We start from the raw sequence: 25320 nt of genomic DNA on the forward strand, positions 1-25320 counted from the left end.
CAGCTTTCTTCTCTATTAAATGTTTTATAAGAAATGTTTAGTATCATTCATCGTCTTTTAAAAAACATGATTACTTTTAGAAATTAATATATATATATATATGGTGAATGGTAATAAGTTAGATAATGAAATAAATACATACATATAACATAAACAAAAAGAAAGGATTAAAAGAAGGAAAAGAAATTGTACAAACGGTTACTTACTCATGAATAATGTAAACTGTTTGTTTTCTTTTCTAGCATACACATATCGTAGTTCTACTATTAACAAGTATCATTAATTGTCCTAATCCTGTATTTCACATCCTTCTAACTTTTATACTTTATGTAAGATGATCTATTTCTTCTTTTGAATACTGAGGAATTGCATATCCACAGCATCAATGACGGCTGGAACGATTTCTGGGTTAGCCAAAGTAGATAAGTCACCTAGTTGATCAGCTTCATTCGATGCACATTTTCTTAGGACTCTTCTCATGATCTTACCGGATCTAGTTTTTGGTAAATCTCTAACTGTAATAATTGCCTTTGGTGCAGCGAATGGACCAATTTCACTTCTGACTTGCAAGATTAATTCACGACGTAGTTCCTCTGGGGATGCGTGAAGATCGACTTCCATTAGATCCTCGCCAGTTTGTTTCTTTAGAGATACGAATGCAATGATGGCTTGACCAGTCAATTCATCATTGATACCAATAACGGCAGCTTCAGAGACGTCGTCATTGGTAGATAAAGTGGCTTCAATTTCAGCAGTAGATAATCTGTGACCAGAGACGTTAACAACGTCATCGACTCTACCTCTAATCCAGTAGTAACCGTCATGGTCTCTCCCAGCACCATCACCAGTGAAATAGTGGCCAGGGTAAGCATTCATGTAAGTATTTAAGTAGTGATTATGGTTATTCCAAATAGATCTAGTCATTGATGGCCAAGAGGATTTGATCGCTAAGACGCCTTCAACATCATTACCTTGTAATTCTTCACCACTAACTGGATCAATGATAGAAGCTTCAATACCGAAGAAAGGTAATGTAGCGGAACCTGGTTTAGTTGGAGTGGCACCAGCTAATGGAGCAATCAAATGAGAACCAGATTCTGTTTGCCAATAAGTGTCACAAATGACACAATTGTTATTACCGATCTTTTCATTGTACCATTCCCATAAATCTGGAGAGATTGGTTCTCCGACAGACCCAAGGACACGTAATGAGGAGATATCATATTTAGAGATTTCAGATTCACCAACACGTTTAATCAATCTCATGGCAGTGGGAGCCACATAGAAATGAGTAGCTTTATAGCGTTCGACAATTCTCCAGTATCTACCGTAATCTGGGTAAGCTGGAGTGGATTCAAAGATAATAGAAGTGGTACCTAAACATAATGGACCATATAGAGCATACGTGTGACCAGTAATCCAACCAACATCACCAGCAGTAAACAAAACATCCTCTGGATGTAGATCAAAAACGTATCTTGTGGTCATGGCGGCACCTAACAAGTAACCAGCAGTGGTGTGGACAACACCCTTAGGGGAACCAGTAGAACCAGATGTATACAATAGGAATAATGGATCTTCAGATTTACATGAGGTTGGTGGAATATAACCTCTGTGTTTTGCAATTTCTTCATCCCACCAGAAATCTCTACCAGCCTTCATTGGGACAGATCTGTTGTTAGTTCTGGGGAACACCAAAATGTGGCTAACAGCGTCGACCCCATTCAAACCTTCGTCGATGATTTTCTTAGCATGGATAGTTTTACCACCTCTTTTACCTTCTTCACAAGTGATAACGACTTTACAGCCGGCATCCACGACACGATCCTTTAAGGAACCAGAAGAAAAACCAGCAAAGATGACTGTGTGAATAGCACCCAAACGAGCCACAGCTAACATAGCAATCAGAGTCTCTGGAATCATTGGCATGTAGATAGCAACAGTGTCACCCTTTTTAACACCCCAACTCTTTAGGACACCGGCAACTTTGCAGACAGATCTTAATAGTTCACCAAAAGTGATGGTTCTACTCTCAGATTCATCATCAGCCTCATAGATCAAAGCGGCCTTATCTGGGTTCTCAATCGCATGTCTATCAACACAGTTATAAGAGGCGTTCAATTCGCCGTTCAAGAACCAAGCGACATCACCGGTAGCCAAGGAACCATATTTAACTTTGGTAAAAGGTTTATCCCAATGTAAAAATTCGGTAGCCATCTTCCCAAAAAAAGAATCTGGATTGGTGATGGACTCATTGTACATGGCTTTGTATTGATCTAAGTCCTTGATGTAAGATGGTCCAGGTTGTGACTTGTAGAAGTGTTCTGGAGCAAAACGTGGTTGAACATCTTGAGCTTCATGGACAACTTTGTGGATTGGTGCAGTCATTGTTGTCCTATTGGGATATATATATATGCGTGCGTGTTGTGATGTTGTGTTATATGGAATATTAAATACTCGATCAAATAAGTTCAGTAACCACTCCACTGCTTTCTTCTCTTCCTGTATTAGATATTGTATATTGTATATGAGGATAAGTGTATTCTAATAAGTGTATGTATATATATATATATATATATGACCTTGTTATAACGTTATATTGAATTTGGCTCGACTGAAAAAACAACAAAAAAAAAATTCCCCGCTTATGTTGAATTCCTCGAGAGAGAAACAGAATAATGGAAGAAAAAAAAGAGTAACAGTCGAGGAAAATGCGAGAAGGATGAAAAAGACAATAGTAACAAAACTAACGTTGTACAGTATAAATATTTTGTCAAATAGCGAATATATATATATACATATATATAAAGAGGAAAAAATTATGACAGTACAAGTAAAGATGAAGTTTATAGGTGTGTGTGTAGCAAAATAGGCTAAAAAATATATACACAAGTGTTCACAAAGTCTTATACGAGAAGAGACATCATGAGTGCAAGTAAAGAAGAGGGAAAGGGAACAGAAATGCTTCGCTAAAAATCCGTTAATATGATAAAAGGTTGAATGTGGTAGATGACTACCGGTATTAATATCTAGATACAGGCTTTAACAACACAACTGTGATGTGTATGTAGGAAACTAAACAAGATAAATAGCAATATATGTCACAATATGATAGTAAATCTAAAATAAATAATGCTTTTCTTGACACAACAAAGCATTTTTTCTTTTCTTTTTATTTTTTTTTTTCCTTTTTTTATTTTTTCCTCAGTTAAATGGAAAAAAAACCAAATGACCCACATCACATACCGGACAAGCGGGAAATAAACATGACGGTGGAATAAAAATTGACACGGGAACTGAATAAAAGAAATCAGAGAAAAAAATCAGAGAAAAAGGAAATGTAATATGGTACGGTTGTATGTCAAAAGTGGTTCTTAAAGAGAATACATTCAACTCCATGACAGAATACAACAACTTCGAGAACATAAGCGTTAGTTGTCAAGATTACCAGTCAACTAGGAAGGGGAGTGAAGAAGAAAGAAAATTAAAAAAATACATATACACACATATATAAAAGTGAATAAACTGTCACAATGTCATGTTTGTCAGGCAGTAACGCCTGCTAAAGCAGAGAGATAGAAATTCTAAACCCTACACAAGACTGGAAACAAACTCTACCATTAGCCCCAAACTTACACCTCGATCAAACTTGCGTGTGTGTAGTCTTTTGCATTCCATTGTGTGTATCATTTCAGGATTGAACATATATACAACCCTAACCCCTATACTACAGAATAAGCAAGTGTTGTTTTATTTTGTTATGTTTTGTCTCAGCATTTTGACAAGCCCTTATTTTTATTTTCCTTCACTATAGGGTAAAAAAAAAGGTGACTAAGTAAACCTAGAAAAGTAACCAATCATTTGCATTTGACAGACGAAAATACAAAACACAAAAAATACCAAAAGAATAAAACAAAATCGCCTTAAAATATTTCAGAATGTGAAAATTTCTTGTTTATCAAAGAAAAAGAAAAAAAACTTGTTAGTATGTGAGTAAAAACAATAAGAGGCGGACATATAATTTTTTACAAAATAATAAAAGAAAAAGGGAAGTCTTTGAAAGATTCATTTTTTTCTTTTTTATTCCGTTATTTTTTGGCAAGAACGGTTATTTCGGTAATTTGCAAAAGATTTTATTGTAGACCTACTCTCTTTTACTTTAGTATTCATTCCCTCCTCTCTCTCTCAGTAGAGATTGAGAACACTAGCCATCATATATGACATTCATTTTTTAGGTTGTGGTTGTTTTCCTACGTCTCCTACAGATGTTCACCTGGCACACAATCAACCGATATCGTTTTCTTAAATCTTAATTATAATAGTGACAAATTAGTAAACTTGATACTTCTTAGTACAAACAATTCTAAATGGAGTATATAATAATTTCAATTATATCCAATACTTAATATATAATGTACACGTCTAATTCAACATAAGAAAATTTTAACAATCTTGTAACAGTAAATAGCCCCTCTTTATTTTCCTTATTTTCCTTATTTTTTTATTTTTATTTTTATTTTTTCAATTTTTTTGTTTTAATCATCTTCTAGTGGAATGGACAAATATACTTCACCTACTCTACTTAAAAATTGTCTAATTGCAAACCTCAGATCACTTGGGACACTCTTGTCCAATATTTTAATAATCAGTCCATACATAACAGTCCCATATTCTTTGAAGTCTTCATCATCAAATTCATAATAACCTTGTAAAATTTCAACTATAACAGGCCTCCATGCAATTATTGTACGTTCCATCGTTCTATCGTCTAATAAAATATACGATTTAACCACAGTAACACATATCCTTATCAACCTAGCAGCCAATCCAGCCTTCTTTTCATCATCATTTAAATATAGTTTAAACATTAGATCAATTAAAACTGCTGCTGCACTGGTCTCTTGTTTTAATAAATTAGGAATATTATTAACGACACGAGATTCCATCAATCTTGTTCTTAACCCGATATCATTATTGAAATCATGTGCAAATTCATATGATTTCTCCAAAAGTTCTGTTAATTTGATTGATTCTTTACATGGAATGTTTTGTTCAAATGTTTCATCATCATAAAGATCACTAACCAATTCAATCATCAATAACTGTAAAATACATTTAACCACAATAGTGTTTTTAACATTGACTTGCTTGCGTAAAAGATCTCTATCTTTATCTATATCGATATCTGATGACTTAGAATCACTACTGGTGTTATTATTAACATTGTTGTTGTTGTTATTCTCATTTTCTGTGTTTAAAACAAAATCTTCACTGCCTGCTTCTTTTTTAGCTCTTTCTAATGTTTCCGGCATTGTGTCTTCTTGATTTGAAATATTAGGTATCTTTGGGGTAGATGGGTCGAACGCCATAGATTTACGTCTGCCTTGATGTAACGGATCACATTCAAATAATTCTTCAGCAGTGGTTAATTCAAATAATTTAATAAATACATCCCCAATTAACTCCCAATGTTCTGTAGAAAATTTCGTTACATTTTGCAAAATTAATTGTTGCAAACAGGCCCTTCCAATTCTTGCAATAGTATCATTCTCTTGACAGATACATGACACTAAAAGTTTTAAAAATCCATCAAGCATCTTGTTTAGGGATTCAAAATAATGAGTGAAAAGTGCAATTAGATTTCTCAAAGCTTGAATTAAGGTGGTCGATAACCAAACACTTAAATCATCGTGACTGTTGAATTGGTTAATTTCCCAGTGTTTAGATAGAACATTAAAGATAGGAAATAATAACTTATTACATATCTTCTTCCAAAATTCTTCATCAAAATTACTACCATAAGCAACAAGTGCATCGAACATGTTGTTCAAAGCACGCGATCTTACCTCAAGATCATTCGCTGTCATTATTGTTTCATTGAAACAAAATAGAATTGGGAACCAAACATCTTCAAAAACATCTTTACCATGTAACAATTTCTGATAATGTTCTCTTTCTGGTAAATCTGGATCATTAGATGTTATTATAGCAATACGATTAGTTATAGTTTTTAATGTTTCTAATGCATGTAACGAAGCCTTTTGAAACTTTCTATTTTTTGTAATGTCTTTAAACACATCAACTAATTCGCTAAATGAATCCTCTTGAACAAACACACTTTCAAAATGCTTCTTGACAATATCATCGGTGATCAAGCTTTGTGTCTTATTGACAATAGCTTCATTTTTTGATTGGGATGTGTATTGCAAAGATTTTAGGATTGATTTCCAACCAGACTTTATTTTTTCTGACTTTAATAAAATAAAACTACGGAAACATTCAATAATCATTTCTTGCACTTCAGTATCACCTGTATTTTGTACAGTATACTCAAATGGTTTCAAAAAATCATGTTGGAATTCAAACCCATTCAATTCTTCAATATCTAAGAATCTTACAGACAATTGACGTAAAGAATCAATTGCAAAGAAAACAACAGCTAAATTAGAGTTTGTAGCAATTTTATTAAAAGCAGATCCCATTACGGCCCAAATTGGTGTCCATTCTAATCTGATACGGTCCATATTATAATAACAAACATCAATCATTTTTTGTAAAGAAAACATTCTTGGAGTTGAGGTATGTTGAGACGACTCAATTTCTTCTAAAGAGACCTGAGTCAAGGCTCTAATAAAATCAATTATTGCATTAGCTGATAGGTCACCACTCTTAGTAAATACATTGTCCATTAACACAACAAGTTCACTCGATGAAATGTATTTCACCATATCAGGTGATAATTTTTGATTAAGATGTTTCTCCAACGCTAGTTCCATCGGCGTAGCCCTCTTACTCCATATATCGAAAAAATATGGCTGTGGAGTGGTTTTTGCTGAATCGATGGAGACTCTTGGATTAGTAACACGTGCTTGCGTTACGTCAGGAATTGTGTTCCTGTCAATACCTTTGGAAATTAGTTGTAATCTTTCAATTTGGGATATAACTAATAAAATCTCTTTCCATGATTCTTTGATATAATTACCCTCAGAAATGGCTAGTTCCAATAGTTCTATCATTGCATTTACATTTTTTATTTTGATTTCTTCAATGTTTTGTAAATTACAAAATTGCACCAAGGCACCAATAAAGGATTGTCTAGCATCATCAATGGAAAATATAGAAGATATTCTAATAGAAATTCTTAATCCTTCCAAACATTTGTTGGTTGTTTCCAAATCATCGTATTCCTTAAAAGGCGGTGTTAAAGCTGCCAGGAAAGACATCCACAAATTCTCGAAAATAGACTTGGCGTGCTCTACATGAGATGCGGCATAATAAATATCACCATCATTTTTTAGTTTTGTTTTGCTCAAATTTTTAAATACAAGTTCGGTTTTTGATGCAATTTCTTTGGAAACTTGCATATATGCCTCTCTTTGTAAATCTCTAGTACTAAAAAAGTTAAACGCAGAGGATTGTTGATTTGAAAGAACATTTTCATCTTCTGCTAACATAGCTTGATGTTGTTCTGATAGTAATTTAATTTCATTGTTAGCAATCTCATTGAATAATCCTACCAAAAATTCCCTGGGTAAATCTTGACCATTATCGATACCCTCATTATTTTCTAAAAACTCTTCCAACGACATTTTATTCTTAATATGAGACGAATGTAAATCTGTGTTAAGCATTATCAAAGAATAAGATAAAACATAAGCAGTATCGGCTTTTGAGAAAACAGTTGGGTTTTGTTCTACATATCGTTCAGCAAATTTTAACATAAATCTATCGATCTTTTGACCTTCTCCTGGAAGTCTAAAGGCTTGTAAAAATTCCCTAAGTGCATCTACAATAGATAAACCTATAAAATCAAAGTCATCAACAAAAGCATGCATTATTGCAATATTCTTTTCATCACCTTCACCGAGAAAATCACCCACAGTAGCCAGATTTAAACCATCTGTTGTCAATAACCACTTGGCTATAGATTTGGGAGAGTCATCTTCCAGGAATCCTTTTTCAATTAATAATGGAATAGCTTTTTTTGGCTTATTATTGAATATCGAAATACAATCAGATAATTGAGTCTTCCGTTGTTTCAAATTTTCCAATTGTAATGGGTCATCTATATCTTGGCTATTTAATGTATCAACGTCATTGACATTTATACTAGATAAAGTGGGCTCTGTTGTTAAGTGTGGGTTTTCCTTTGCATTGTTTGGCATTGTTTGAGGATTCAATGCTTTGTGGGCCCAAGCACTTAATGATTTTAACACAGAAACAATGCACCCCAATGAAGTCATTTTTAACGCATATTCCACGGGAAACAATGATACATCTTGTGGTCCAGAAGTCGAAGATAAGGTTTGTATAGTTAACAATGGTAATTGGTCAAAATTATAGGTAAATAATGGTTTTGTTAACTGATCTTCATAGTATGATCTTTGAGATGGTGTAATATCTACTCTTGTTAATGCTGTTTTTGTCAAATAATTAATGATTTGTTCAGTGATATTTGGCATGGAAGGATGGCAATCATAATTCAAATAGAATTCAATCAACGTTCTAGGATCATTGCATATTCTCTGCAAGATAACCAGGAAATATCTCTTTTGTTGAGCTGTTGAAGTACTTAGTTCTGCAATCGGGAAATAAATTTCCGTAACGAAAACGGGAATTTCTCTTAGAAACTCAACTTTCAAATTAGCAATCAATAACCAAAGTATTTCTAAAGTGATTTCAAAAACTGGGGGTATTGGGGAAGCAGCATTTCTAGATAATGATAGGCATAAGTACTGCTTAATGGAATCCAAGAATGTTTCGTTTTTTTTACCAGGTAAAAATATATTTGGTGATAAAAACACATCGACATGCTCCTTCATTATTAAGTAAATTATATGTAAAGATAACAACTTTGAACGAACTGCTTGAGATCTCATGTCAAGGTTACTCTCTATAGGCTTTGCACATATCTTTGCCATGGTTCTAAATACCAAAAATGCATCTTTAATTACCAAATCTTGACCGGAAGAAAATGCATCATTTTTCTGAGAATCAACAATTCTTTCTTCTTCATCATTTAACCGACCCATATCTTCTAAAGTGACAACTTCTTTGAAACTGGGGGCCTCTTCAGATAAAACAGCTTGGTTGTCCAGACTATTAACCAAAGATTTGGATCGGTTTATAAAAGTTGTTGATTGATTATTTTTCTTTAATTCTATTTTATCGAACACAGAACTAACCATTTGAGTTAGAGTTGCCTGAGCAATACCTTGATTCGAAGCGCTTAAAGACATAACAAAAATATTGTAAACCGTTCTAATAGCCTTTAACAAAGATGCACCGTGGCATAAAGATATAGAATCTTCAACAAGGATACAGCTAGATAAAGCACGAATAATCTGTAGTTCGACTTTTTCGTTGGTACCCTCACCTTGGAAACAATCAGCAATGGTGTCAATAGCTGCATCAATTAGTGTTTGTTTTGGAGGTGGTGTAATGCCAGAGTTTGGATCAACAACTTGGTCATTCGAGGCCAAAGAATCAGGAGGATTTACTAATAGAGTTTCATCAAGCGATCTAAAGGAAAACATTTTGGACAGGCAATCTAAAGATACTCTTTGTAATTTGCTAGATTTAGTTCGACAACAACTTCTTAGAGTATCAAAAATAAGTAAAGAATCATTAGTAATATTAATATTTTCCGGATTTTGCAAACTTTCATTTAATCTTATTAATGCTCTTTCTACTCCTTTCTGTATATTTGGGTACTTTTTTACATCTTTCTCTTCTTGAATTTTTTCTAATGTTACTTTAGCTAAATGGAAAGTAGATTTGATATTATTAATTGAATTATTTGAAATAATGGAGGACGTTCTAGTGCGTGTTCTACCTGAGGATGGAATATCTGATAATGAAACAGCAGGCTCTTGTAAATTATTAGACACCTCACTTGATCTCTGGTCATCCATATCAACTGAATCATTTTTATTTGTTTTACCAGATAATTCCAAGTTATTGGTTGAATCTGTTGCTACCTGTTCACCATCGTTTTGTGCGTTTGATAAAGATTGATTTTTATTGTGACGATCTATGTCATTCTCACCATTGTCGTTGCTTGAAATTATTGATATTTGATCATCAATATCATTATGATCACTATTATTACTATTACTATTATTATTATTATCGATTGGACTAGAAGATCTCTCACTGTTTAAATCCACAGACGATATGTTCTCTTGACTATCATTTTCTTGAATAGGTATATTTTCTTGGTCTTCTACGTCCGTCATAATGTATTTTTTTTTGTATGTTTCCTTTTTAATCTTAGTTCCTCTTAAGAGAGAATTGATATATACAGAGGTAATATAGTGCTTTTTTACCTAATCAAACAATTAGATAATGTTAGAGAAGTATAGAATCAAATCAAAAGGGTGGATGAACAATTATTTTCTAGACAAAATAAGTAAACAAAACAATATAAACAAAGATAATTACCACTCACTTATAGAGTAACTGAAGATCCCAAGTACCTTTAATTAGGTTGTTTTTTTATTGATTCTTCAACCGAACGTTATTTGATAATATTCTACCGCATTTATCTTGTCTTTTACTTCTATTTAATCAGAGAAAGAAATAAATTAAAACTTTGCCTTGTTTCGTGGAGAGTGATCCAAACTCTTTTAGGGTTTTGCTGGGCGTGTCAAGTAGGGCTTGGAGAAAAAGCTGGCATAACTTCTCCATAAATTTATTGCAATATAAGCTTACATACTTATTATATACACACATAGAAACGTATTGGTCTTCACCCCAGTAGGTAAGCCTATAAAGTGGCTAGTTCCTTAACTATCTACTAAGAATATATATAAATAATCATATTTTATAAATAACATAGTATTTTTTTTTGGTGGGTTAACGTCTGTAATCCAAACATGAAGAATTTTGGATAGAGTAGAATAGTTTTGTCATTTTTATATGAGGAAATGTATGATTGTTAATAAAAAACATCTTCACATACACATTCATCAATATTAGCTATTGAATTTAATTGAAGAGTATTCAAGTAGTGATAATTATGTTATATCTTATTCAAGGGAGTTTTTATTATCAGAAAAATACTAAAGACCATCATCTTATTTGAATACATCTTAGTATAAGTATCAAAAGGCAATTTTGATACTTATACAAGAACAACAATAAAATATTAAGATCATTATTATACAAAACTTAAATAAGCCGTATTTATACCTGTAGTAACTGAACACTAGCTTCTTATCATGCAATGCATATAATGGGTGTATTTCATCTAACGTAACCTAATTTACTAAAATAATTTAAACTCATCGTATACGAACATAATATTATTTTTTTCTTTTTGTCTCAATTATAATAAACAGTAGAAATGAGAAGGTAGATGACTATTGGAAAACAATTAGATAGAAATGGATATATATATATATATATATATATATATGCCAAAACAAAAAGACTAGACAGAAAGACAACCAAGTACCAGATCGAATAATGATGATATCAGTCAAATCTCGTTCTAAGAAATTAAAAGATTGTGAGATCCGTATCAAATCTGACGAGACACATGCTTTACAAGATGTGCTAAAACAAATCAGTAAGCAAAATAGAGACATTAGTATCTATAGGTTAAGACTAACTTATAAAAAGGATGATAAACATATCCCAATTATGGAAGATTCTTTTTTTAAAAGTGCCGACTCCAATCTACAATTATATGTTAAGGATTTGGGTCCTCAAATTAGCTGGAGATTGGTGTTTTTGATTGAATATCTGGGTCCAATCTTAGTCCATTCATTGTTATATTATTTCTCAAGTATTGAGCAAATTAGAGATAAATTAAATTATTCTTCAGACAATTATGATCCAAATTTAAACCAAATTGTATTTTTCTTGATACTTGGCCATTATGTTAAAAGAGAATTGGAAACATTATTTCTTCACAGATTTACTTTAGCTACTATGCCTCTATTTAATGTCTTCAAGAATTCATTCCACTATTGGGTTTTAAATGGTGCTATTGGGTTAGGCTATTTTGGTTATGGTTTCTTATTTTCCAATAATCAATTATCTTGGATTTATAACGCCATGGGTCAAATAAATTTATCCACTTTAATTGGTCTATTTGTCTTAAGTGAGACCTGGAATTTCTACATGCACTTGCAATTAAGAGTCTATGGTGATCAACAAATAGCCAAAGGTAACACCACAAAGAGAGTTCCAATCAATGAAGGTCTTTTCAAATATTTAGTGGCTCCAAACTACACATTTGAAGTCTGGTCTTGGATCTGGTTTACCATAATTTTTAAATTCAATATCTTTGCTTTAGTGTTTTTACTGGTTTCTGCTACACAAATGTATCTATGGGCTATCAAAAAGAATAAAAAATATGGTACCAAGAGAGCTTTCTTGATTCCATTTGTTTTTTAAAACTTGGCACACCTATTGATAATCAAATTATTATTAGAATTTTATCTTACTTTGACTTTAATTTTATCTTTTGCTCAATTCATGCAAAATATATACACATATATACACATATATACATTTTCTGAATTATATATACATATATATGCATGTACTATATAGTTATTATGCTATGTTAATGATATATTATATATCAATCAATAATAAGTACTACATCGTCATCATCCTGAAATCTATCCTCCATATCACTACTCATTTCATCCTCATCAGTACTCTCTATTTCTGTATTAGTGATATCATTCATTTGATCTATTTGATCCCTAATAGTATTATTATCACGGTGGCTATTGTCGCTATTTGATGTTGAAATAATGATGTCCTCCTCATCATTCAGTTCATTAAAAAATGCATTCTTTAATAATTCATCAGCAGATGATCTCTTTTGTGGGTCCATTTCAAAACACTGTTCTAGTAATTGGAAACACCAATAATGATCAGTCCATATCTCTTCTTGATATTGCTTCAAACTGTATGCCATTGCATCATTGCCATCTGATATTACATCTACGGGTAATTGTGGTTCGATAGACACCCGATCGTGTAGATCTTGTTCCAAAAATTGATATGTTTCAAATGCAACACTATATTCTGGAAATGTTCCCACATCACATTCCTTCTTCAATAATTCATATACAAACTCTTTCAATCCGTTAGGATACGGTTCTTCTCTAATATGATGCAATCCGTTTACCGCAAAACCGAGCCCGTGTAGTGATGCACATTTACGTAAAGTTTTCCAACCAAATACAGCGCATAATTCCAGTAAAGAATCTGTATCATCTAACGATTGAAACATAGGGAATCTCCTAGATAAGAGACTTAATAAAATCACACCTACAGACCAAATATCGATTTTTGTTGTCTGTGAACCGCATTTCATTAATACTTCAGGAGCACGAAAGCCACGAGTTCCTGCTCTGTTGGCTCTTTTAATTCTACGTGTTTCGTTTTTAGGGTAACCTTTGGTTAAATCTACACCTTGTACATTATTCAGATGAACCAGTTTCCCATTTTGAATTGTCACCATACCACCTTGATGATGTGCTATCGATGCTTCTATAGAAGATATAGAATTATTATTTAGATCCCTCATAATGCAAGGACAAAACTGTTCAGAGAATCGCTCTATTGTAGAGTTATGCGAAGATGACGATTGTGTTGCTGTTGACAATGCTGCTGCTGCTGCTGTTGTTGTTGGTGAGGAAATCACAGACGGATAGTCCAGCTGAGTTTCAGCAAGACCGAAATCTACAAGTACACCGCGGCCCAATTCAGGGTTAAAAAGAAAATTTGTTGGTTTAACATCTCTATGAATAATACCCTTTGAATGTACAAATTTTAATGCATTCAACAATTCGTATATATATGTTTTAATACCTTTGATAGGCAAATCTCTATAAAAATTTCTAAACTCTTCATGTGGGTAATATGGTAAGACAGCAATAACTTGATCTTTAACCCTGGCTGCATCGCAAAGAGGAGCAACATGATTAGAGCCTCCTGTTAAAATATATAATAGATTTAATTCGTTATAGATACGTTGTGGTGATGAAGTGACATAAATTTTCTTCAAAGCAACATATTTATTGGAGTTGCCAGTACTTGACCAAAAATGAGAAAAATATTTCTTGGTAACCTTATGGTTGATATCTTGCGCTTTATAAACCGTTGAAAAGGTCCCTTCTCCTATTTTATCTATTAATTTATAATTGGATCGAATATATGGAACATCATTATAGAGTTGTTCCATTTCATCTTTTATTTCAGGTGGAATAAATTCATTATTATCGGTTGGAGAATTTTGTATTTCAGTCATAAGAATAGTGGTATTTGTCTGTGACAAAAAAATAGAAGGCCTTATTTTTAATAGTTAATGCTACCAAAATAATGACAGAGCAATAAAAACAAAGATGAATAAAAAAAAAAGAGAATGCTAAATATATATATGTTGGCTCTGTAACTTTCAAAAAGAAACAGTAAAAGTAGAACAAATAAAGATCGAATGAAATCTTTTTAATAACCACTTAAGATGCTATAGTCACTTGTACAAAAAATAATGGAAAACACAGTAACCTTGTATAAATAAATCCTCTAATAGTGTATGTTGGTTCATCTAAGTGGCATCTCTGTTTTCTTCTAATACTCCTTTTCACGATCTGCAAACAAAATCAGAAAAAAAAATATATTTATGAAAGTTTAAAAATGGAAATAAACAGTAAAAAAATTATTTCGAGAAACGCGTCAAAATAAAGGAATTCTCACTTTTGTTTGAAACATGAGGGAGAAAGAGGTTTGTCTGTATATGAGAAGCAGGGGAGGAAGATGATCGAACTGTTAGCTGTATAGCAGGAAGAACATAGGGGGGTCTGGTTAACGTTAATTGGTAGTTACATCAACACAGAAGAAACTGTTACCAAGTGAGAGGTCGTTTAATATAAGAGATCAAATTACTCTTACTACTGAAAAGTGTGCTTATATATTTGTGGCTGATTAAAGTCCCCACTATTCTCGATGTTACCAGCATTATTAATTCTATATCTTGGTGCTTTTATTACCATCTTAGTAAAAGCATCACCAATAACATTTATTCTAGATAAGAATAAACAAGAATGTTTTTATTTGTTGACTCCAGATACTGATTGTGAAATAACCTATTATTTTTCTTCTACACAAGACGGAACCTCTGAAGGCATCACTACTAATAAACCTGATCTAAACTATGAAATTTTTGCACCAGATTCCAGGGATGTGCCTATAATCTCCAAACAAAATGAAAGAAAGGGCCAATGGGGGTTTGTCGGAAAGCATAGAGGAGAATATTCATTCTGTTTCAAAAACCCATCCTTATATGATCCAATTCCGGTTGAATTGGAATTGACTTATAAATGTGAGAAACAGAGCAGTCTTGATAAGAAGCGTGCTATTAGAAGGCAAGAACATAAAATCGAACATCCAATTGAACAAATTAGTGAACAAATGTATATTTCTTTATCGGACAGATTAGACTCTATTGAAAGGCAATTATATATGTTGGAAAAGAATATGAAATATTACATAACCAGGAATGATAGAAATCATTACACTGTCAGTTCTACTGTTAATAGAATAACAATGTTTAGTATATATGGTATATTGTTAATTATTGGAATGTCGTGGTGTCAAATAATGATATTGAAATGGATCTTCAACAGATCAAGAAAATGAGAGCAAAAAAAACTGTTATACGGAAGAAGTCAATTCATACCAACATTGCACTATGGAACAGCAAGTATGTATATTTATAGTTGTGTATGCATCTATATAGTCAAGTATTTTCATTATTGATAAACACAGCTAGCAATTATGAGCCCAATTTTATTATCAAAATTTGACTAGTTTTCTCTTTTTCAATTCTTTTAATTTTTCCAGAGTCATCAACCGGAGTCAGATAGGAGAGTGTGGAGAAAAATATTGGTAAGGGAATAACCTCAGTTATAATATATAAAGAAGGAATTGAAAGAAAAAAAAGTTCATCATGTTTCGATGTATTTTATATCAAGGGTCCTTTTCAGAGAATATCAATGTGATAAAGTCCCAATCAGATATACAGTTTTCTCTTCTTTTTTTAAACAATTTTTCAGCTAAAGCAAGAAGACAAAAAAAATAAATAGTATAGAACAGCACCCAAGGCCAATAAAAGTATAAAAATGAGTTTAGTTAAGACTGAATTAGATGGGATCCTACCCCTTATCTCCCGTGGCAAAGTGAGGGACATTTACCGAGTGGATGAACAAACTTTGTTATTTATTGCTACTGATCGTATTTCTGCATATGATGTGATCATGAATAATTCAATTCCGGATAAGGGAAAGCTATTAACCAAATTGTCGCAATTCTGGTTTGAGTTTTTACGCAATGATATAAAGAACCATTTAGTTGAAATTCCTGTTGGAAAAACCATATTTAACTATCTTCCAAAGGAGTTAAGTCAGGATAAGTATAAGAATCAAATTGAGGGCCGTTCTTTACTTGTACATAAGTATAAGTTGGTGCCATTAGAAGTCATTGTCAGGGGTTATATTACAGGTTCTGCATGGAAAGAATACGTTAACAAAGGGACTGTCCACGGTCATTCCATGGTTACTGGTTTAAAGGAATCTCAGCAATTGCCTGAATCTGTTTTCACACCTTCAACAAAGGCTGACCAAGGTGAACATGATGAGAACATTAGTGTTGAACAAGCACAGGAGCTTGTAGGGGAAGACTTATGCCATAAGATTGATGTCAAGGCAAGACAGTTGTATGATAAATGTGCTGAATATGCTAAGAGTCGTGGTATAATTATTGCTGATACAAAATTCGAATTTGGTTTGGATTCCAACAATGAACTGGTGCTTGTTGACGAAGTGTTGACACCAGATTCTTCGAGGTTCTGGAACCTTGCAAATTATGAGGTTGGCAAGGGACAAGATTCGTATGATAAACAATTTTTGAGAAATTGGTTGACCTCTAACAAATTAGCAGGCGTAGACAATGTTACTATGCCCGAAGATATTGTTGAAAGAACAAGAGCTAAGTATATCGAAGCTTACGAAGCTTTAACAGGCCAGAAATATTTGTGAACTGATACATATATAAATATAGATTTATTTACTTCTTTGCATATAAATAATTATTTTGATGACATTGGAATACTATTGTAAACAGCAAAATGTATAATGACAGATAGTAAAGTATAGTATATATATTATATGGAGGTGTATTTTGAAGAGTAAGAATAGATGAGGTAGCTTAGAAGGATCGAACTCAGGATGGTTGAAAGAAGAAACACAGACCACAATTTACAACACCGCACAAATCTTTGTGACTTATCGGAACAACGGAACACCCACACACCTCAGCAGTGCGACTCTGTGATGAATATTTTTCTTTTTTTGTTTGGGTTTTTCCCCTTTTTCTTTTTGTGCATGACTCTTCGGTTCTATTGTATTGTTCGAGGAGGGAAATGACAAACAAAAAGGGAAGAGATATTTGAAGATCAAACATTGGCGAACAAAAAACAAAAGAACATGGCAGAGAAAAGAGATGACACCAAAAACTTTCAATAGAAACCTTAACAACGGCTAGTGGAATCTGTGGAATTTGTAGGCGAAATACTTATATTATATTATAGTATCCATTTTACACCATTTAGGTGATACTTAAATGTATGTTAAATAATAAAAAAGATTGGATATACAATAATGCGTGATAGCCTTCAATCTCATGCAAACATATATATATATATGTGTGTGTGTGTGTATATGCATAAGCTCTTTTTTTTTGTTGTTTTGTAAAAGCTTCCACTTATTTATACTAAGTTTCTAGGCAGTCTTCTTTCTCTCGAGATCTATTGATATTGTGTATGATCCAAAAAAGAAAACTACTGTTAACTTTTCAGAACGAATCAGAAACCACTCAAACAAGAAAAGCATACTCTCTTTCTCTTTGTTCAATTTTATAAAATACTTCCCTATTTTACTTCATTATTTTTCATAATAGTAAATGACTCAAATAGAAAATAAACCACCTGTTCTACCTAGATTGCCTGTCCCACCTTTAGAGGATACTTTGAATCGTTATATTGATCGTATCGAACCTTTACAAGATTCAAAGCAAAATAAAAGAACTCGTCATGTGGTCTTTTCTCCAGATAATTTGGAAAAATTAAAGATATTACATGAAAAACTGGTACAATATGATAATGAATTAGCTCAAGAAAACCCATATTCATCATATATTGAACAATTTTGGTATGATGCATATCTTTTATACGATGCTTCTGTAGTTTTAAATGTTAATCCATTTTTCCAATTGCAAGACGATCCAACATTAAAGGATTCCTTTTCGCATTCTAGGTCCCAAAATGGCCCCTACGGGATTCATACTATTCAAATTAAAAGAGCCTCTAAATTAGTTACTTCGATGTTGAAGTTTATACAACAATTACGTCAAGGTGCTTTAAAATCTGATCTGGCTCGTGGTGGTGCACCACTATCTATGGATCAATACAACAAGTTGTTTGGCTCTGCAAGAATCCCACCCGGTCCTGGCGAAAATTCGTGTCATTTGCAAACGGATAGTTCATCTCATCATGTTATTGTGATGTATAAGCAGCAATTCTACTGGTTTGATGTACTTGATATAAATAACCGACCATTATTTAAGACCCCTGATGAATTGGAATGGAATCTTTATTCCATTATCATGGATGGTAATGCTTCTTCCAACAACGATACAGAAAATAGATTACCGTTTGGTGTCTTTACCACTGAGAGCAGACGTATTTGGTCCAATGTTAGAGACTATATTTATCAATCAAAGGATAAGACGAATTGGAAGAATTTGAAACTGATTGATTCTGCATTATTTGTCATCTGTTTGGATGACGTCGCATTCGATGACACACCAGAAGGACAAACTGACTTAACTACTTCGCTGCTTTGTGGTACCTCAAAAGTTAATTTAGATTTCAAATCCGCTGCTACACCGCTAAATATTCAAAGTGGTACCTGTTTGAATAGATGGTATGATAAATTACAACTTATTGTTACTTTGAATGGTAAAGCTGGTTTTAATTTCGAACACACTGGGGTAGATGGCCATACTGTATTAAGACTAGCCACAGATATTTATACAGATTCTATCCTAGGTTTCGCTCGTGGAGTTACAAAAAACGTATTGGATATTTTTAACAGAAACAATAATGAACAAGCGTTGTCTTTGGTTAATTCTGATAATAATAAGCAAAGTACAAGCACTGAGAAGCTAGAAAAACATAATGTTATTACGATTCCAAGAAAGTTAGAATGGCAAGTAGACCCCTTTTTATTATCATCTCTACACTTTGCAGAAACTAAAATCTCAGACCTAATATCACAATATGAATTAGTCACATTGGATTTCACACATTATGGTGCATCACATATTAAAAGACAATTTAAGTGTTCTCCAGATGCATTCACTCAACAAATTTTTCAAATTGCCTACTATGCATTATATGGTAAATTCGAGACCGTTTACGAACCTGCTATGACTAAACTTTTCCAAAACGGTAGAACTGAAGCCATAAGATCAGTCACTTTAGCATCCAAAAGATTTGTTAAATCTATCTTTGATCGTAATGCTACAGATGATGAGAGAAAAATATACTTACAAGAATCATGTAAAGAGCACTCTCGTATCACTAAAGAATGCGCAGTGGGTCTCGGTCAGGACCGCCATTTATATGCACTATACTCTATTTGGAATGAAATGTTTAAAGATACTATGCCATTGCCAGGTATCTTTCAGGATAAAGCCTGGTCCATCTTAAACACTTCAATTATAAGTACGTCTAACTGTGGTAATCCATGCTTAAAGAGTTTTGGTTTTGGCCCAGTAACTCCAAATGGGTTTGGAATTGGTTATATTATTCGTGATGATTCGATTACATTAGTTGTGACATCAAAACATAGGCAAACTAAGAGATTTGTGTCATTGCTTGAAAAATCATTTTTAGAGATCGATCATATATTTAACAGACAAAATGATACTGCAGGTACAACAGCAACCAGTCAAGGAAAGGATATTTTAATGAGGATTCATAGGGGTAATGTAGCAGGCACTCTGGAAGGAACTAACAAATCAAAGGATTTGACGTATCTATTGTCGGGTTATGATTACTTTGATGTTTCTGTTACTGGATAAGTTTTTTTTTTTCAGTTATGTTCATATTCCACACGTATTTATTGATAAGAATATATCTATATGTATGTGTCCTTTAGATTTACATATTAATGATTCATATATATTCTAAAAATATATGTGCAGAATGTATAAATTTTGTTGGTAATAATAATTATAATAATATTATTTTAACTCGATGAGTTAAATATAATGAACGGGAAAAGTATTTTAATGATGTGAAGATATGGTTTTTATATGGTCGTGAGTCATAAGTAGATAGTTATTTATTAGGCTTTGCAAATATAAGTTACATTATCCTTGCAGTGTTTACTGTTCATAATTGAAAAACATAATACAGTTCAGTACAAAAAACATTATTAAATGTTTTTGATCATCCCAAAAAAAATACTAAGCGATTAAAATATAGGCAAGATTAAACAAATATTAAGTACCTAAGTAAGTGGGTTTGGAAATGTTGCTGTAATTATTCCAAACACTTCCTGTTCGTTACAAATCAGGAACGATTGGAGCAACTTTTCAAGTCTGTAGAATATAGGAGGAATAACAGAAAATTATCTTAGGTTGGGCTTTCTCTAGTATAAGAGTATAAGATAAAAAAGACAGATTGTTGAAGCACTATTATAGTATGTATACACCAATGATTCTTCCAAAACAGCTTTTTCACAAGCAGAATCTACATCACGGAATCTCCTTTATTCCGTCTGTTTCCGGAGAATTCCAAACTCACATTTTGTTTGTATATGTTTACGTTTCTTTTTTTTTTCTTTTCCTCTTGAGAATATTTGTGTATAATTTCTCATAGAAGATGCAAGTAAATATGTTTGAAAAGGAAAAACGGGGAAGCTCGTAAAATCTTTATGCATTTGGTACGATCGTTGCCATTTTATTACGATCATTCTCTTTGTCTTCTCTCTTTTCTTCACAACTATATAACATCTAGACCTCGTATCTACTGCTAGTTGTCATTATCATTCGTAATAATATTATTGTGTCTCTATAAATTGGTGTTTTTAAATCATTCATTTTATAATTGAATTAAACAAACTCTAATCATTGTAACAATGTCGGACACTAATGGTGCAGATGTGGCCGATCTAAGTAAACCGTTACTAAAACTAAGGCTCTTAGAAACACTTCGTGACGGTTCATTTGATGAACTTTCCAAGTTTATTGCTACGAGGTTTGTTTCTAAAGATAATCCAATTATTCAAGAATTAGCATCAATCATTTTGCACCTTGCTGTTCAAGTAGCACCCGACAAATTAGTTAAAAATATTGTAACTCAATGGGTCGACAATCCAAAACAATCCAAAAATATATTAGGTCTACCTTTAGATATTAACCAAAGAGATGAAAATGGTAATACTCCCTTACATTTAGCTGTGCTTCAGTCTAGAGACAATATTATCCAATTTTTCTTAGACAATGAAAATATCAATGAAATGATAATGAATAAGGATGGTTTATTACCTATCGATCTTTGCAAGAATTTGAATGTTGCTGAAATGATGCAAAATAAAAGATGTGCCTATATGAATAATGTAATGAAACAAGCTGATACTGCCTTTGAGAGAAAAGATTTTAATACATTGGAGCACATATTTGCTAAACCAAGAAACCAGGAATTTATGAATATTAATAAATTGGACCCATTAGATCACGGTAATTCGTTGTTACACAAATATTTGTTGAAGGGAGATGTCGAGACTTGTAAATGGTTACTAAATCATGGTGCAAATCCATTACTGAAAAATGAAGAAGGTGTGTGTGCGTTAGATATAATTAAAACTAAACAAAAGACAAACAAAAATTTAGATCCTGCATTAAAGACTTTGCTTAATGATATTTTGAAAGAAGAAGCAGTAGTTAATGCTACTTTAGCAATCGAAAAACCGCCTACACAAAAAGGTTACTTGAAAAAATATGCACACATGGGAAAAGGTTATAAATTACGGTACTTTGTATTAAGTGAGGATGGTAAATTGTCCTATTATAAAGATCCAGCTTCATATGCTGCCAATAAATTACCAAGAGGTTCTCTTGAGTTAGATAAATGTTATCTTCATATGGATTCCACAGAAAAGTTGAAATTCGAAGTCATAGGTGGAAGCAATAATTCAGCTAAATGGAAACTAAAGGGGAATCAAACCATGGAGACTAATAGTTGGGTTATGGCAATCCAAAGTGCAATTCGTTATGCGAAGGATAAAAAAACTTCACAAAAATCTAAAGGACAGCATGGATTGAAAATTGATACCAGCACAGATAGTTTGCAAACTCCAACTATGATTCTTAATAGTTATAAAAGTCCAACTTTACAAAAATCAAATACCTTTGATGCACAATATGCTAGAAAACAGAATATTGGAAGGCAATCAAATCTTTCTCCAATGCATCGCAAGTTTACTGATATCCAAGCCTCTGATTCCAGTGATATTAAGTTGAGTAATAAATTGACCGAATCTGGTAAAAATTATGTGAACCAGATGATTGATTCAAGACTAGAAAGATCTACCTCTCTTTCAAGAAAGAGCTCAATAGTAGAAGTTGGGTCAAAGTCTACCGGCCCAATGACACCATTGGGTAGTCCTAAGTTCATGACTTCAACAGCAGGTATATCATATATGAGTATGGACAACCTAGATATGAGTAATAGATCGTTTGTTGGAAGTCCTATCACAACAACTAAAACTGCAAACGGAATTAATACAGGATATCAAGAAGGTGTTGTTGGTGAAGGTACTGACTCTGAATTAGAAGGGGATGAGGAAAATATGACTGCAAAATATAATAGAGATGAGGAATATTTGAAAGTGGAATATGGTCCATATGTGGAAAAATTGAATATGTATCAAAGAACAATTGCTTTAGAATTATCCACGATTAATGAAATTATTGATTCAACAGATTTTATTAATAATAATGATGCTGCCTTGGTCACTATTAAAGAATCTTTGTTAAGACTGTCCTCGAATATCACAGAAATGAATTCGTTGACCTTGAAAAGGGATGAAAAATTAGTATCCATGTTGGCAAAACAACGTGATATGAACAACGTTTGGATTCAAACCATGAAGGACTTAGAAATTGAGTTAGAAAATAAAACAGAGAGATTAGCAACTTTAGGTAGAGGCAGAAGAACTTTGAAAAGAACTTTGAAAAAAAAAATCAAAGAAGTTAAATCTCAAGGCAATATGAATTCTGAAATATCTTTACAAAGTTTGGCAAAGGTAAGTTCATGTGATACTTTGAATCAGATTGCTAGATTTATTACGGCTACGAAGGAAGAAGACGAAGATTCTGCTGGCGATGAATTTTACGATGCTGAAGAATTGGTAGATGAATCATCTGTACAGGAATCGCATGTAGATATTATTCATAAAGATGAAGGTGATGTATTATCATATACAAATACAAATGCTTCAATGCCAGAAGAAGGTAACACAAATAGCGATGGTGGTGATGTTTCATTGACTCATGAGAATATGGCAAATAATGTGAAATCTATAAGTGAATCCTTGGAAGGCACAGACGGGCCGATTATCATGGAATCCTCGCATAAAACATCAAACAGTGCACAATTTGATGATATAAAGAAGAAAGTAGAAGTAGAAAAACCTGTGAAGGAGGAGAAACAAGAGGAAGTTGTTGAGAATGCTGTTGACCAGTCATTATCAGAGAAGATCCCAGAGAAAAAATTATTTGCCGTTACTACGGCGCAAAAGAATAAACAGGCTCTGATTTTGAAAGAAGGATCTTATTTGGGTTATGAAGATGGTCCAAGAAAAAAGTTGGCGTTAGATAAAGATGAAAGACCAAGGGTGAGTCTATGGGCAGTATTAAAATCTATGATTGGTAAGGATATGACTAGGATGACTTTACCTGTAGTATTTAATGAACCCACCAATTTATTGCAAAGAGTAGCAGAGGATATGGAATGTTCATATTTATTGGATCAAGCAGCTACATTCAAGGATTCTACATTAAGATTATTATACGTTTCCGTCTTTACTGCATCTTGTTATGCATCCACAGTTGGAAGAATAGCCAAACCATTTAATCCGATCCTTGGTGAGACATTTGAATATGCCAGACCGGATAAGAATTATAGATTTTTTTCGGAACAAGTCTCGCATCATCCACCAATTTCAGCAACGTGGACGGAATCACCAAAATGGGATTTCTATGGTGAAAGTGCTGTTGACACAAATTTCAATGGTAGATCATTTGGTGTAAAACATTTGGGGTTATGGTACATTAAATTGCGTCCTGATAACGGCGATCTGCAAGAATTATATACGTACAAGAAGCCAGACAACACTGTTATTGGTATATTGGTGGGTAACCCTCAACTGGATAATCATGGTGAAGTACATATCACAAATCACACCACAGGTGAATACTGTATATTGAATTTCAAGGCGCGTGGTTGGAGATCATCGAGTGCATACGAGATTAAAGGTGAAGTATTCAATAAGAATAAAGAGAAAGTTTGGATACTAGGGGGCCATTGGAATGATTCTATATATGCGAAGAAAGTTACGGATAAGAGTGGTGAGGAGTTTATAATAAACGAAAAGAATAATGGTAAAAATGGTAAAAATAATAAAGCAGTGGAAGAAAGACCCAATTATACTGGTGATAAATTTTTAGTATGGAAGGCGTACCCAAGACCAGATTCACCATTCAATTTGACCCAGTTTGCCATCACATTAAATGCACCACAGCCACATCTATTGCCTTGGTTGGCACCAACAGACACAAGACTAAGACCAGATCAAAGAGCCATGGAGAATGGAGAATACGATAAAGCAGCAGATGAAAAAAATCGTGTTGAGCAGAAACAAAGAGCTGCCAGAAAGTATAGACAAGACAATAATATCCAATACCAGCCACAATGGTTCACACATGAGGTTCATCCTGTGACGAAACAACAATATTGGAAATTTAAGGGTAATTACTGGAGCATTAGAAGAGATAAACAATTGGCGGACAAAGGTGATATCTTTTAATCAAAAGTAAAATGGGAGATAAGGGAAGGAAAAGACAAGAAATGTTGATAGACAGAGTGACCCATTTTAGCATTTTATCATTTTATTATTATTAGTAGTACGATGTATGTATGGTATATATTTATGAATCGATTTTAGT

The 25320-nt window shown here is 33.0% G+C and overlaps 8 protein-coding genes across 8 annotated transcripts; 5 read left to right on the forward strand and 3 right to left on the reverse strand.

The window, feature by feature from the left end:
- Positions 1-339: 339 nt before the first annotated feature.
- ACS2 (acetate--CoA ligase ACS2) lies at positions 340-2388 on the reverse strand (the record flags this gene model as incomplete). The annotated part of the gene is made up of 1 exon (XM_064860051.1): positions 340-2388. One exon carries the CDS (start codon positions 2386-2388, stop codon positions 340-342), a length of 2049 nt encoding a protein of 682 aa, XP_064713424.1.
- A 2147-nt stretch (positions 2389-4535) lies between these two features.
- Positions 4536-10238, reverse strand: SEC7 (Arf family guanine nucleotide exchange factor SEC7; the record flags this gene model as incomplete). The annotated part of the gene is made up of 1 exon (XM_064860052.1): positions 4536-10238. One exon carries the CDS (start codon positions 10236-10238, stop codon positions 4536-4538), a length of 5703 nt encoding a protein of 1900 aa, XP_064713425.1.
- Positions 10239-11469: 1231 nt separating this feature from the next.
- TSC13 (trans-2-enoyl-CoA reductase (NADPH) TSC13) lies at positions 11470-12405 on the forward strand (the record flags this gene model as incomplete). Its single annotated transcript, XM_064860053.1, has 1 exon — positions 11470-12405. The coding sequence occupies one exon, from the start codon at positions 11470-11472 to the stop codon at positions 12403-12405; it is 936 nt and encodes a 311-aa protein (XP_064713426.1).
- A 190-nt stretch (positions 12406-12595) lies between these two features.
- CDC7 (serine/threonine protein kinase CDC7) lies at positions 12596-14278 on the reverse strand (the record flags this gene model as incomplete). Its single annotated transcript, XM_064860054.1, has 1 exon — positions 12596-14278. The coding sequence occupies one exon, from the start codon at positions 14276-14278 to the stop codon at positions 12596-12598; it is 1683 nt and encodes a 560-aa protein (XP_064713427.1).
- A 695-nt stretch (positions 14279-14973) lies between these two features.
- ERP3 (Erp3p) lies at positions 14974-15666 on the forward strand (the record flags this gene model as incomplete). The annotated part of the gene is made up of 1 exon (XM_064860055.1): positions 14974-15666. The coding sequence occupies one exon, from the start codon at positions 14974-14976 to the stop codon at positions 15664-15666; it is 693 nt and encodes a 230-aa protein (XP_064713428.1).
- A 482-nt stretch (positions 15667-16148) lies between these two features.
- ADE1 (phosphoribosylaminoimidazolesuccinocarboxamide synthase) lies at positions 16149-17063 on the forward strand (the record flags this gene model as incomplete). Its single annotated transcript, XM_064860056.1, has 1 exon — positions 16149-17063. One exon carries the CDS (start codon positions 16149-16151, stop codon positions 17061-17063), a length of 915 nt encoding a protein of 304 aa, XP_064713429.1.
- Positions 17064-17985: 922 nt separating this feature from the next.
- Positions 17986-20169, forward strand: YAT1 (carnitine O-acetyltransferase YAT1; the record flags this gene model as incomplete). Its single annotated transcript, XM_064860057.1, has 1 exon — positions 17986-20169. One exon carries the CDS (start codon positions 17986-17988, stop codon positions 20167-20169), a length of 2184 nt encoding a protein of 727 aa, XP_064713430.1.
- A 1061-nt stretch (positions 20170-21230) lies between these two features.
- Positions 21231-25181, forward strand: PWA37_003535 (oxysterol-binding protein related protein OSH2; the record flags this gene model as incomplete). The annotated part of the gene is made up of 1 exon (XM_064860058.1): positions 21231-25181. The coding sequence occupies one exon, from the start codon at positions 21231-21233 to the stop codon at positions 25179-25181; it is 3951 nt and encodes a 1316-aa protein (XP_064713431.1).
- Positions 25182-25320: the final 139 nt, after the last annotated feature.

Source organism: Arxiozyma heterogenica, assembly GCF_036370985.1.
Source record: "Arxiozyma heterogenica strain weizmannii chromosome Unknown scaffold_27, whole genome shotgun sequence".
In the NCBI taxonomy this organism is placed as follows: Eukaryota; Fungi; Ascomycota; class Saccharomycetes; order Saccharomycetales; family Saccharomycetaceae; genus Arxiozyma; species Arxiozyma heterogenica.